At 33.3% G+C, this 15,591-nt stretch overlaps 1 protein-coding gene across 1 annotated transcript; it reads right to left on the bottom strand.

Annotated features, from left to right (window-relative positions):
- Positions 1–2,433: 2,433 nt before the first annotated feature.
- LOC131601747 (RING-box protein 1a) lies at positions 2,434–5,464 on the bottom strand. The gene is made up of 5 exons (XM_058873626.1): positions 5,243–5,464; positions 5,096–5,146; positions 4,949–5,008; positions 2,773–2,844; positions 2,434–2,677 (listed from the first exon to the last, which is right to left on the bottom strand). The coding sequence occupies exons 1-5, from the start codon at positions 5,373–5,375 to the stop codon at positions 2,640–2,642; spliced, it is 354 nt and encodes a 117-aa protein (XP_058729609.1). The 5' UTR covers positions 5,376–5,464; the 3' UTR covers positions 2,434–2,639.
- Positions 5,465–15,591: the final 10,127 nt, after the last annotated feature.

A 15,591-nucleotide genomic window follows, 5' to 3' on the forward strand; every position in this document is an offset into this window, starting at 1 on the left:
TGACACTATTGATTTGTACGATGTATTCTTGTTGTGTACTATATATCATTGCCTTTACATTACACTACTTTGATGTATTATATTTTGATGTTAAAAAAATTGGAATTTTAGAGTAAAATGATGTTGATTTAAAATATAATGTTCCGTAGGTACATCTACGGAACATTCTGTTTTTAACATGTTTCATATATATATATATATATATATATATATATATATATATATATAGGGGACGACTCAAGTGAGAACACTTGGTTATTATGAGAAATGAGAACAATGAATCACGACTATTAAATTTTGATTTTGTTGATTTTAATGGACTGGATTGGTTTCTCTTTCTATGATGATTTAAAATAAATATATATATATATATATATATCTTTCCGAGCGGAACACGTGGCCAGCAACGGTGAAGCTTGAAATCCGAAATGGTTGGAGGAGAAAAAAGGTGGTTACACCTGCAAGGCACTCCGATGCCAAAATAAGTGTTCGGACAACAAGGTACAACAAAAGTGTGAGATTTTGGGTGAAAAAGAGATTACATTGCCCTCTAGGGTTAGAGGGCTATTTATAGGATTGTTCTATGCGGAAAGGACTCCACTTTTTGAGGACCCATGCGAGGCGCTAGGCCAGGAAACGCGCGAGTTGGCTGTTGCCGAGCACGAGGCTTCAGCGTGCTCGGTTATGTCTTGTGTTTTCCCGGAGCGAGCCGAGGAAGGCTGTCGCATGTGTGGACCATAATGTCTTGGGCCAAAGAGTGGATTGGCCTAATTGGAATAATTTAACCAGTCCAGAATATATATATATATATATATATATATATATATATATATATATATATATATATACACAAATCATTTCCTGTACCGAATTGATTTGAATTTTTCAATGTTCGCTGTATTTTTAATGCTTCCGTAGAGAAGGCTCCGAAAAGAAACAAATTTTGGCAAAAAGAAAAATTTATGTTTCCTGATGTGCATCTTTAAAACCAGGTGACATAATTAGAATTTCGTCAAATATCTAAGACTATAAATATCAAAGGGGGATTGAGATATTCTCCAAAATAAAATCTCTCGTATCTTTAATTTGCTTATCCATAAAAAAATTCCTATATGTCCAACTGCAAAAATAAGGTTAAGACAAAAGGTACACCAAAATTGTTTTAGTAAGAACAATTGTTCCACCATGCATTCTCCATCTTCATTTTGAGGATCAAAAAGATTTTTCTAGTAAGAACAATTGTTCCAATAAGCTTCCCCATCTTCATTTTGAGGATGTCGACTCTTTGCATATCAATACAAAGCCTTCAGTTCACAAACAGATCCGTCATGCCGAACTAAAAAAAGTGTATCATACTAATCAATCACATAATCCTAAAAAGTGTGTTATACTAATCAATCACAATCCTCCTCCTATGCAAGGTAACTTCCTAAATCAAAATGAATCACATCCTTTTTCGCATCAAAATGTTATTGAAATTCACAAAGATGGATGATGTGGATTTCATGATGTTTCATGGTTACTCGATCAATATTTTGAAGATGTTATTAATATTCACAAAGATTAATATTCACAAAGATGGATGTGGATTTCCTGATGTATCATGGTTATTCGGTCAGTCTTTTGGATCTCAGATCTCAAATCGTCATCTATCTTTATCTTATAAGAGTTAAACAATAATCTTGAAGGATATCTCAATCTATTTGAGATGGAGGGTAGATTCAATTAGGTCAAAGTGTCAAACACACTAACTCTTGAAGGATTAGGCTCAGCGCACAAAAATAAAAGAATGATTATGTCAGATTTGGGATTTTACTGCAGATAAGTATAATAGCAATGTTATTTTCTATTGAATGAATGATTATAATTTCACGAGGTTTATGAGTTAGGATTAAATCGTGATTCAATCCTACAAATTAATTCACAAGATAATGTTTGAAGATAATTTTAAAACAATTATTAGAGGGGGCATGACCAAAAGAGCATGAGAGGATCCAAATCTTGTGATTAATTTTGGAAAAAGTGAGACATCATGAAATTACTCTGGTCAAGTAAGCAACATTATCGAAGTAGTCAAAATTCACACCCAAAATAAAATATGAAGAACCGAAATAAAAGTGTTTAGTGACACTTATTCACAGGGTTTTTTAATATATTTAAGCATTTTTATAAAGTTACTCTCCAAAAGAAATTTGTGCAACTCATTTTAATTCAAGTTTGATCTCTTTTCTTTTGGTTTGAGTCACTGTAAGTTTCCTACATCAATTCTTCGTCTAAACTTACTTTCGAGTTAGTGGCTATTAGAGTGTGTGGGTGGGTCTACAAGAGTATCGATAATGTGAAATAATGAAGACTTATTATCATCAATGGCACAACACAAACGGGAAAATAAAAGCAACAATAGACAAATTGAAACTACTCGAACACACATAGTCAACCAAAAAGGGTTCAAGTATGGCATAAAAATGAAACTTTACATATCTTGCTGTCTGTGTGTATCAAAATCCATTAGAAACAGATGGCTTCCTTGAAGGTAATAAATCCAGTAGACAAGAAAAAGAAAATAACATACAGCTGCAATTTTTTCAAAAGCTAGGATGGGCAACTCAGATGCCAAAGAGCTCCACCATGTCAATGATTTAGTGGCCATATTTCTGAAACTCCCACTCACTGTTGTCTGTACCATGGCAGAAAAACAAGTATATTAAGAAATGCACTTCTACCAATGTTGTTTGAATATTAAAAAGAAGATATGGAAGATATTATGCATACCTAGAGGACACACTTGACGAGTCTTGAGCCATCTACTGATGCAATGGAAGTGGAAAGCATGGTTACACACCCCTGTATCAAGAAACAGTTTGAATAATCCCACATATGCTAAGCAGAAACTAAATAAGCCTTCATTAAAGATCAGTAAGGATACTTAGCAACAATAATTTCAAACAACTTATGTAATTTCTAGTTGTTCAAAACAATACATTCTAAACTGTAATTGCAGTATTGCACAATAATTTTACTCGACCTGTCAGTAAGCACCATATTTTATTCCAAAAAAATGAATAAAGATTTTACACCTCTAACTAATAACTAATCGGCCATACCAAGATCATTAACCGGCTAAAAAGTATATGCACTTGTCGGGGAGTCCAAAGTTACACCGGGAGTAGCAATAGGCTAATGCCCCAGGGACCACAAGAGGAAAACATACATCTTCACCCAAAACTTTAACGCATTGGGAACATATAGATCACATTTCTTATTATATATTGAATATTTAGCTCATTCATAGTAGACGTGAGACTACTTACCAACATGCAAACCCAAACAATTAATTAACTACAGAACTATTCATTTAGAATCAATGAATATTTTAAAGCAAAATAAAAAAGCAAGATCAAGTGGACTTGCACAAAATGATAACATAAGATTGATAGAAAAGGCATTGTATTAAAGAAAATAGGGAAGAGTTCATCTCTATACAGAACACTAAAGCTTTTCATATAAACTACACCTTGTTACACAATAGCTTTTCATATAAACTAAAATAAGTCTTAGCACCTCAACTTTGTAAGAAGCTTCCTTATTTATCTTCTCTATCACAATGTATAAATTTATTGGTAAGTTTTGAACAAATTACATATTTTGGATGAAAAACTTTCAAAAGCATGAACTAACTCAAAGTGAGCCTAAATCTATAACTTATCAAGATATAGTAAACCATGATATTATTGTCTCACACAAGATGAAAAAAGCTAATTGCAACCACGAACCTACTACCAATAATAAAAAGCCCATCATAGCACGAAGGGACAGCAGCAAGAAAAAATTAGGCTACTTAGGATTGTAATTAATAGCATTTGAGCAATGGTTTTGATGAATATTATGAAAACCCACTTAGCAGCATAAATTTAGATGTAATTTGTGAATTACAAACTTCCTATACATTAAATATTTCCCTGCAGCAAAAGATCAAAGCCCTCTCTCTTTTTAAAATAGTTCAACATATATTCATAATAAAGTTCTTTGGATTTATAAAAAATATCCATCCTTAGGTACAACAGATTTAACATTCAATGGAAATCCATTGTTTGTGCACCTATCTATGGTATGACCATCAAACTCAATGGCCTATAATTAGTGGCATGACATGGAAGAATGAAAATCTCTTGTTGGATGATAATGTAGAGTTGTTTCACACTGTTAGTATGACCATCAAACTCATTTTATAATTCCTAGAATTTGACTTAGGTGTGTTTGGTTTAGCTTTTGGAAGAGTCAAAAGCAATTCTAGAGGCGTAGAATTGATTTTGGAACGATTTTGAAGTGTTTGGCTCTTCTAAAGTAGAATTAATTATGCCTACGAAATTGATTCTACTTGAAACTAGAATAAATGGCGGAGTCAGAAATGTTAGGGAGCCTGAGCAAAAAATTTTATACCTTTGTTTTTACTAATTTTACACCCTGTTTCTATTAATTTTGCACTTGATTTTGTCTAAAAAATTTGTCTTTGATTTTGTCCAAAAATTTCACATTCTGTTTTTACTAATTTTGCCCTTAATTTTGTCTAAAAGTTACTAATTTTGCCCCTGATGTTATCTAAGAATCGACTATTAGGTGGGGAGTATACAACAAAATGAGGGGTTGAGCCCGGGCGCTTGCCCGGGCTTGCTGGGCTGTAGCTCCGCCCCTGACTAGAATTCTTAGCTTTTAAATTTGAACTTGATTTTTACATTGAAATGTGTTGTTCAACTCACTTTTATGAATCATTTTACATCCAACTCACTTTCAACCTGAATCAATTCTACGAAATCAATTAACTCAAAATCAGTTCTCGTTACCGCAAAACTAAACACCCACTTAGCTTCAATCAATAGTAAGTGATACTAGCAGCAGATTAACATAAACATTGTAAAAGGTACTTAGGTAAGAGGGTTTCAGAACATACCCCAAGCAACTGTGCACTCCTCGCTAGTGGCGCTAGCCTGGTTAGCTTGACACTCAATACCTAAAACCAGAACAAGAATCACCTCAAAACGAAACAAGAATAATCAAACAATTGATTCGAAATTTGAGTACAAAATAACAAGCTTACAGAGATCCATGATGTGGTTCCGGCATATAGCACAGTTATCAACAACGATATCTTCAATCATACAAACAAAATCAAATTAATCAAACAAAAAATCGACGGGAAAAATTTTGGGAATTAGGGTTAGGAACGAAATTTGGAAGAAGTTACCCCAAGCCCAGAGAGATACTGCGTTCCACTTTTTGATCTCGAATCGCTTCGGCTTCTTGGAAGAGGGGCCGGCGGCACTGCTTGAGGCTTCGCCGGCGGGAACCATCGTCACGTCAGAATCGAGTGTCGCCATAGTTTTTTTCTCGAAAGTCGGTGTGAAATAATAATATCTTGTGCGGTGCTTAGAAAAATCTCTATTCTTCAATGTGGAAAAATTAAGTGAGATTTCTTCTTCTAATTTTAAACTATTATTATATGTACTACACTGTTTGAACAAACTTTTCCGAGTAAGATGGGCTAGCGCGTTGTTCGTGGGCCTAATATATATGTTTTACCCCAAGGAAATTTCTTTATGGACCCTCAAACTTTTTTGGACATCTGCGGCAAAAATACCAAAATGTCCCTATATTTTGGAAATGGATCTCAGAAATTACTTTTTTTTAAAAAGTTGATTTCGGAAGTGCACTTCCGAAAACACCAAGAAAATGTGTTTTCGGAGATACATTTCTGAAATCACCTTCTTTTTCTAGAGAGGGGGTGTCTTCGGAGATGCATATCCGAGATATTCCAACTTTTGATCTTAAAAAATTAAAATAAAGCTGAATCAATACAATTAATAGTATAACTAATTGTATTGATTAAAATATATTATTAAATATATATCATTATAATCAACATATAATAATAATATTAGCCTAATAAATATTTAAATTAACACCTTATTTACTACTTTTTTTATGATACATAAAAAAATCATTTTAAAAATTAATGTAATTCAAAATTTATATTAAAATAAAAAATAAAATAGTAAATAATTTTTTTCTTACTTGATCTCTTTTATTTTACATTTTTGTTGAATAATTATTAATATATTTATTTTTTATATAATTATAATTATATTGTATTAGTTATAATTTTAATAATTATTAATATGAAATTTATTAAAAATTATGAGTTTTTTTCAATTCATAATTGAAAATAGAAAAGAAATATCAATTGTATAATTATCATCATTACTATTCATAACTTATAAATTATATCAATTTTATAATATCTGAATTAATCAATATCCCAAAAAAATTTATTTTTTAGGATTTTGATTAATTCGGATATGCATATCCGAAAAAACCTCTGACCATTTTTTGGGGTGTTTTTTCGAATATGCATATGCGAATTAATCAAAATTCCTTTTTTTTTTTGTGTTTTCGGAGATGCATCTCCGAATTAACCAAAATACCAATTTTTTTGGAGATGCATCTCCGAAGGATATTTTTGAGTTTTCAGTAGGGTTTTCACCGCTGGGGGTCCGTAAAGAAATTTCCTTACCCCAAACCTACCTAGGAAATTTCTCAATAGACCAATATATCTTTCTAGGGACCTGACGAAATTTCTTTTTTATTTTTAAAATTTGGAGATGTATTTTCAAACGCATCAAATTTATAATTTTAAGATCTTCGGATGTACATATCCAAAATAATCTAATTTTTGGTGTTAATCTAATTTTTGGTGTTGGGATTTTTTTGATTTGCATATCCGAAAAAATTAAAATCAATGTGAATCAATACAATTAATTGTATTAATCAAAATATATAATTAAATATAATTATTATAATTAAGATATAATAATAATAGCAACCTATTAAATATTTTAATCACATTATTTTCATATAAAATTAATTAAAAAATAATAATAGAAATTAAAAAGTATAATGTTAATAGGAGGATATTTTTAACATGATAATTTCATTAATTATAATACATAATGTTGTAGTCGTTTGAAAAATGATTATTTTTATAATTTAAAAAAATTTATGACAACTAAATTATTACAAAATTAAAATTTAATTTATCTTTTTATTACTTATTTATAATAATTTGTGTTTAAGTTATTCTTTGTTAATAATAACTCACTTTAATTATATTAAAACTATATTATAAATAAATATATTTTTAAAACAAAATAAAAAAAATTGGTCATTGGTTAATTCGGAGATGCATATATGAATTAACTCATATTCTAAATTTCTCAATTTCTTTAGGATTTTTTTAGATATACATATTCCAAAAAACCTCTGAAATTTTAAATAGAACTTTAAATAATAATAAAATGTTTGAAGAAGGTGTTTTTGGATACGCATATCCAAAACATCTTTAAAATGTGAAAATGGTGTGTTCGGATATGCATATCCAAAAAGTATTTTGGGGTTTTCAAATGTGTTTTTACCCTATATTGATGCAATGAAAAATTCCCTCTACCCTACCACTACCATTATCTCCAAAATATTCCAATTTTACCTTTTTTTTTTACTTTAAAAAATTTTAGTATTTAATTTCTACGTACTTAATTAAGTTTTTCAAAAATATTTTTGTTTCACTTCTATCATTGTTCACCAAATAAATTACCTATAAATTATTCGGTAGTCATCAATTTGTTCATCGGATAACTTTATAAATTATCCACTACTCATAAATTTGTTCACCGGATAACTTATCTATAAATTATCAGGTAATCTGTTAAAACATAATGTATTATTTTTTATTTTCTTTTTTATTAGGCTCATTGTGTTTTAGTTGGCCGAATGCATATGTTAGGATTCTCGTCTTATATATACTTAGTCTTCCACTTATGTAGTTTTCAATTTTAATACTCAATAAAGTAAAATCTTTTTTTGTAATAGATTTTCACTATTTATTGCCAAATGTCAATATGGTATCAGCAGATAAGTGATTACTCTGATTTCTCTTATTCTATTATTGTGTGTTTCTTTATCTTTACATGCCTAGATTTTTTTTATGATACTTCTCATCTAATCTCAATATTTTCCATCCACCCGGCCTTTTTTCATTTACCATGCAGATTTCATCCTTGTCACATTTGCAGTTTTCCATTGCAAAACCTATGTTTCTTTTCATTTATAATTTTACCTTCTCTCTCTAAATCTCCCCCTACACCAAAAACCTCTCTCTCAATATTCATCGAATTTCCCAAATTCATTATGAACTTCATCTTTTACTTGTAATTTCTTGAAGTTTCTTGTCATTTCCTTCATACATTGTTATGCCTCTACTAAATCCATCATCGATTCTTTTGATTTTTCCGTTTTCTTGCAACATTTACATTTCAGCTTGCAATTTTTCATCGTTTTTCATATGATTATGTGTTAATTGCTATTGTAACACCATGTTTCTCGTATTTAAATTTTAATTGAATTTAATATTAATTTTTAGGGATTATTTGTGTTGTTGTAGTTAAGTGTTGTTCGTGTTTGTTTAGTTGTAATACCAATATGTTTCACAAAGAAATAAAGTCTAGTTAATTTCACAAAAGATACTACAAATACATGACATACAATTATTGGTTGGTGGAGGTTGCTCCACGATTAGAAATTATTTCTATTATGTCAGACTTGAGACATATGTGTTAGAACAAGATTTGGTTCTACAATACGTCTCTGAAGACTTGAAGTTCTGAAGAATTCAAAGTTCATTCGTTTTCTTCCAACTCATGTTGTGATCCTCTGAAGTTCAAGAAGAAAAAGTTAACGTTATATTGAAGTACAGAAGTACAAGGTACAGGCGAATGTTTCGCTCCACTATAAATAAGCCGCCAACATTCTGCAAGATCAGAATTTTCCCTCCAACGGTTATATTATTGTATTGGCTATAAAAGGGCTTGAAGACTCAAAGAAGAAGTTGAACCTCAACGAACACACTCACTTTGTATTGTTAATAGCTTTATTTTTCTTTTAGTCTTAGATTTGAAAAAGAAAGCTTACATCCTGCTTGTGTGTAAGCATTTATACTGTAAACAAATCGTGATCAAAGGTTGTTTGATTGTTCCTTGAGAGACCGGGTGAAGGTCAGCTGTCTCGAGAAGTCTAGGACTAGAGAGTCTTAGAGGTTGTTAGTCAGAAGTGATTGCTTGTGCAGGTTGTTAGTCATAGGGGTTGCTTGTGTAGGTCGTTAGGCACAAGGGTTGTCTGTGCAAACGTTAGTCATCGATTGTTGCTCGTGCGATTGTAATCGGTTCGGTTATAATGGATTAAGTCCTCGATTGAGAGAGGCGAAATCACCTCGGAAGGGTGGACTGGACTAACTTCAAAGTTCTCAAGTAAACCAGTATAAAAATATTGTGTTATTTCCTTCAAGTATCTTTTTGTTATTATCAATAGTTAAGAACTTGTAGTTTCAAGAAAGGGGAATTGTTTTTATAAAAAGCTTTGTGTTTTAAAAAACCATATTCAACCCCCCCCCCTTTCTAGTGTTTTTCATACCTTAAGTTGGCATCAGAGCTCCGGTTCTGAGGAGTGATAAAGAGTTTGAATCTTTATCAAGCACTTACCAGTGTTCAGTACCGATCTAGGCTGTGTGAAAAACAATGGTTAAAACCACATAAACATTTACCAACAATGTTACTATTGATAATAAGGATAAAAATCACTATAGTTCTAAACCTCGTATGTTTGATGGAGAGAATTTTGACTATTGGAAGGATAGAATAGAAACATACTTCATGGCATTTGACTTTGATCTCTGGGATCTTGTAGCTGATAGCTATAGTTATCCAGTAGATGCAAAAGGTGTCAAGATTGCAAGAGGTGCAATGACGGATGACCAGAAGAAGGCTTACAAGAATCACTTTAAAGACAGGTCAATCTTGTTATCTGTTATTTCTTATGTTGAGTATGAGAAGATCACTGATAAAGAGACTGCAAAGTCTATATTTGATTCTCTCAAGATGATTCATGAAGGCAACTCTCAAGTTAAGGAGACAAAGGCTCTAGCCCTAATCCAGAAATATGAAGCCTTCAAGATGGAAGAAGATGAATTTGTGGAAACAATGTTTTCGAGATTTCGTATTCTTGTCGTAGGACTTAAGGTTCTAGAGAAAGGTTAATTTAATTTAGATCATGTTAAGAAGATTATTATAAGTTTGTCTGCAAAATGCAAACCAACGGTAACTGCTTTGAAACTATCAAAGGATTTGAACAACACTAATCTTAAGGAACAGATAAGTTCTTTGAGAAGTCGTGAGATTGAGCTTTAGGGATATGAACCTCAGAAGAAACGGAAGTTTGTGGCTCTAAGGTCAAAATCTGAGAAGACAAAAGCGTGTCAATCAGAAGAAGATTCGGGAGAAGAAGACTCAAACGAAGACGAGGTGTCTCTGATATCCAGAAGATTGGCTCAACTATGGAAACATAGAAAAAGAAAATTTCAAGCATCGAGAAGATCAAAGGATAGAAGTGGATCATCTAGTCAAAGAAAAACTTCTGAACAAGAAGTTATATGTTATGAGGGCAATGAACCTGGACATTACAGGAATGATTTTCTAAAGCTTATGAAAGAAAACAAGCCTAAGAAGATGCTCAAATAAAAGAAAGGCCTCATGGCAACATGGGATGACTCTGACTCAGAAGAAGAAGATTCTGATGAAGAACAAGGCAAAGTAGCGCTCATGACTGAAGCTAGCACAAATGAAGTCCTATCAGAGAATGTTCTGACAACATGGAATGAGTCAGACTCTGACATTCAAGAGGAAGGGTTACTTGAAACATACGACAAGAGAAAGGCGTATGTTCCAACATTTGGAACTTAGGCCTGGAGACCTTGGTTGTTTTAGAGGTAATTAGGAAGGTTTGATTACTGGCTCTGAAACCAAATAAAATAAGTGTTTGTTGTTAAGGATACTATAGAAGCTCAAAAAGCTACAGAATCTAAAACACAGAAACACAGGTTGTGGAATAATCTCTTAGTTGAATCTGTTGTTGATCCTTCTGATTTCACAGAACAAAAAGAAAAAGAAAAATAGAAATTTCAAAATAATGATCTTGTTCAGAAACCTAGAGGTATCCTCGTAGTTGGAACCAGTTGGGTGGTCAGAAACAAGCTCGTAGAAAAAGAAAAGCTGAGTTTGATGGAGAAGCGCAGTTCCCTCAAAAATTTCAAGAAAGATAAAGATCAGAAGCCATCATCATTCATCAGAAGCCAGCACAATCAGAATGTATCACAAGCATCATAAGCCAGCTCATCAGAACACATCTAGAAAGGATCAACACACATTCTAAAGAAGGAAAGAGGCAAGTTAAAAGGTATGACTGAAGTTATTCTTTTACATTTAAAATTCATATAGTATTGTCAGTTTGTCTTTATCAGAACCTTAGTTATCAGAAGATGTTTTCGATTAGAAATGTTGGTTGCTGATCTGTTAGTTATTCTACAGCCATTAAGGCATAGTTATGCAGCCATTAATAAGGGACATCAATACAGATTTTATAGTTGTATTATATGAATACAGTTATACACATTTACACATCCATATAGAATATTTCCCTTCTTGTAAATAGGATTTAATTAGAGTTAATTAAGATTTAATTAGTTTCTTTAGTTACTTGTACTCCGTAGACTATTTACATCCTATTCTATTATGTATAAACTCAATATATAAGAAATACAAAATTTTACAAGGTATCAGAGCTACAGTTCTGATTTGAAATAAAAATTAGGATTTTCCCATGGAGGAAAAAACAAACAGCACGAGCATCTCAGATACTGATCCAAAGGCTGCGACTGGAAACACCAACAATCATAATGAGACAATTCTCATTACTTGTTATAAGCTAAATGGACAGAATTATACACAATGGTCCAGATCTGTCTGACTCTTCCTCCAAGGAAAGGGAAAGGAAGATTACATCACCGGCGACGCTAAGCAGCCAGCAAAGACTAATTCAAACCATGCAAAGTGGAAACTTGAAAACAGTCTTGTGATGTCGTGGTTACTGAACTCCATGACAAATGAGTGTGGTGAAAATTTCATGTATTATGGAAATGCTGCAGAAATATGGAATGCTGCCAAGGAGACCTATTCAAATGTGGATAACACTTCAGCCATATTTGACATCACAAGCCTCTTACATAACCTTCAACAAGGAGACTCTCTAGTAATAGAGTACTATCACACTCTCACAAAGTATTGGCAGCAACTCGACATATATGCCGATACAGAGTGGAAGTGTCAGGAGGATGAAAAAATATACAAAAAATTGATCGAGAACGATCAAATCTATCAATTTTTATTGGGACTAAATAAAAATTTAGATGAAGTAAGGGGAAGGATTCTTGGAACTAAACCTCTCCCAAGTATTCATGAAGCATTTGTAGAAGTAAGAAGGGAAGAAAGTATAAGAAAAGTTATGTCGGGAAGTCAAAGAGCAAACAGTGAAGGTTATGCCCTTATAGCAAGAGGTCCACCAAAGAAAGGTAGAGGATGGTGTGATCACTGCAAGCGTCCCGGACATACAAAAGAAACATGTTGGGTGCTTCATGGGAAACCCACGGATCTGAAACCACGATTCAAGGATACACGCACATATGTTGTTGCTGTTGATGAAGGCAAATCAAAAAATACTGCAGAGGCAAGCCCTTTTAACAAAGAAAAAATAGAGATGCTGAAGAAAATGATGCAACAAGCAATACAAAACACTAGTACTTCCTCTTCCACTGCTACTCTTGCTTAAAAAGGTAATTTTCCTACTGCCCTTCATGTTAATCACCAAAAAACAAACCAATGGATTGTTGATTTTGGCGCATCGGATCACGTGATTGGGGACATCAATGTGTTTACCAAATACACTCCCTGTCAAAATGGATCTTTTGTTCGAATAGCAGATGGTACTACCTCTAAAGTGGCTGGTAAAGGTTCACTGATTATCTCTAAAGATATTACTCTGGATTCAGTTTTATATGTTCCAAAATTAAATTGCAGCTTGTTGTCTATATGTAAATTAACCAAAAATTTGGGATGTATGGCTATGTTTTTACCAAATTTTTGTGAATTTCAGGATATGAATTCGGGGAAGATAATTGGCAATGCTGAGGAGAGTGCATGCCTTTACTACCTAAGAGTTGAAGAACAAAATAAAAGATCATACAAGGCTGACCTTATATGTTCATCAAAGAATGAGAATGATGTAATGTTATGGCATTACCGCCTAAGACACCCAAATTTTATACATTTGAAAAGTTGTTTCCATCATTATTCAATAAAGATTCTGGTTTTTTCAAATGTGAAGTGTGCGAACTAGCCAAACACACCAAGTCTCATTATTATGTCGGCATCTGAGTTGGCTGAATTGAAGAGTCAATCAGAAGAGTTGCTTGAGAAGGAATTTATTCTTCCTAGTGTTTCACCGTGGGGTGCTCCGGTGTTGCTGGTAAAGAAAAAAGAAGGTTCTATGAGATTGTGTGTGGACTACAAACAACTAAATAAAGTTACTATCAAGAATTAGTATCCGTTGTCGAGGATTGATGATTTGATGAATCAACTGGTCGGAGCAAGTGTATTTAGTAAAATTGATTTGAGATCTGGGTATCATCAGATTCGAGTGAAGGCGGGCGATATTCAGAAGACGGTGTTCAGAACAAGGTATGGTCATTACGAGTATACAGTGATGCCATTTGGGGTTACAAATGCACCTGGTGTTTTTATGGAATATATGAATAGGATCTTTCATCCTTACCTTGATAAGTTCGTGGTGGTGTTTATTGATGACATTCTGATATATTCCAAAAGCGAAGAAGAGCATACGGAACACCTGAAAACTGTATTGGAATTGTTGAAAGAGAAGAGGCTTTATGCTAAGCTGTCAAAGTGTGAGTTCTGGCTGAATGAAGTAAGTTTTCTTGGTCATGTAATTTCCAAGGATGGCATTGTCGTATATCCGGTGAGGGTAGAAGTCGCATCTCAATGGGAAGCTCTGAAGTCTGCTTCAGAGATTCATAGTTTTCTTGGTCTAGCAGGTTACTACATAAAATTTATAGAAGGATTTTCAAAGTTAGCATTGTCGTTAACTAATTTGACTAGAAAGGGTCACGCATTCATCTGGGATTCGAAGTGTGAAGAAGGATTCCAAGAGTTGAAAAAGAGATTAAATAGTGCTCCTATTTTGATTTTGCCGAATCCGACGGAATCTTTTGTGGTTTATTGTGATGCTTCATTGATGGGATTAGGTGATGTATTTATGCGTCGAGACAGCTTAAAGTGCATGGAAGGAATTATCCGACTCATGATTTAGAGTTAGCAGATGTAGTATTTGTGTTGAAAATTATGGAGACATTATTTATACAGTTCGAGGTTTGAAGTGCTTAGTGATCACAAGAGTCTGAAGTACCTCTTTGATCAAAAGGAGCTTAATATGAGGTAGAGGAGATGGTTAGAGTTTCTTAAATATTAAGATTTTGGTTTGAATTACCATCCGGGTAAGGCGAATGTCGTTGTTGACGCGTTGAGTAGGAAGTCGTTGCATATGTCTATGTTAATGCTGAAAGAATCGGATTTAATTGAACAATTCAGAGACTTGAGTTTGATATGTGAAGGTACTCCTAATAGCGTCAAATTGGGTATGTTAAAGTTGACAAGGGGTATCCTTGATGAGATTAGAGTGGGTCAGAAAACCGATGTTGAGTTGGTTGATAAATTAACTTTGATTAACCAAGGCAAAGGAGGTGAATTCAGGATTGATGAGAATGATATATTGAGATTAGGTAATCGAGTATGTGTTCTTGATGTTGTCGAACTTAAGAAGAGTATTCTGGAGGAAGGACACCGTAGTGGATTAAGTATTCATCCTGGTGCTACCAAGGTGTATCATGATTTGAAGAAGCTGTTTTGGTGGCCTAGAATGAAGAAGGAGATTGCTGAGTTTGTTTATTCTTGTTTGACTTGCCAGAAGTCGAAGGTGGAACATCAAAAGCCGTATGGATTTATGCAACCGTTGTTTATTCCTAAATGGTAGTGGGATAGTATATCTATGTACTTTGTATTTGGTTTTCCGAGGACAGTTAAGAATTGCAAAGCTATTTGGGTTATTGTGGACAGATTGACGAAGTCTGCTCACTTCATACCGATGAGAATGGATTATCCTATGGAGAAGTTAGCTCAATTGTATATTGAGAAAATAATGAGTCTGCATGGTATTCCTTCGAGTATCGTGTCAGATAGAGATCCAAGGTTTACATCGAGATTCTAGGAAGGTTTGCAGAAAGCGTTGGATACTAAGTTAAGATTTAGTTATGCTTATCATCCATAGACTGATGGTAAAGTAGAGAGGACGATTTAATCGTTGGAAGATTTGTTGCGTGCTTGTGTGTTGGAAAAAGGTGGTGTTTGGGATAGTTACCTACCATTGATTGAATTTACTTATAACAATAGGTATCATTCGAGTATTGGTATGGTTTCGTTTGAGGCCTTGTATGGTCGAAGGTGTAGGACGCCATTATGTTGGTATGAATCTGGTGAAAGTGCTGTAATTGGGCCAGAGATTGTTCAAGAAACTATAGAGAAGATT

This window comes from Vicia villosa, linkage group LG5 (assembly GCF_029867415.1).
Source record: "Vicia villosa cultivar HV-30 ecotype Madison, WI linkage group LG5, Vvil1.0, whole genome shotgun sequence".
Classification (NCBI taxonomy): domain Eukaryota; kingdom Viridiplantae; phylum Streptophyta; class Magnoliopsida; order Fabales; family Fabaceae; genus Vicia; species Vicia villosa.

Coding starts and splice junctions, on each gene's coding strand:
- LOC131601747 (XM_058873626.1), bottom strand. CDS start 5,375: ATGGCGACACTCGATTCTGACGTGACGATGGTTCCCGCCGGCGAAGCC. Junction 5,147..5,242: donor AGTATCTCTCTGGGCTTGGG/GTAACTTCTTCC, acceptor GTATGATTGAAG/ATATCGTTGTTGATAACTGT. Junction 2,845..4,948: donor GGAGTGCACAGTTGCTTGGG/GTATGTTCTGAA, acceptor TTCTTGATACAG/GGGTGTGTAACCATGCTTTC.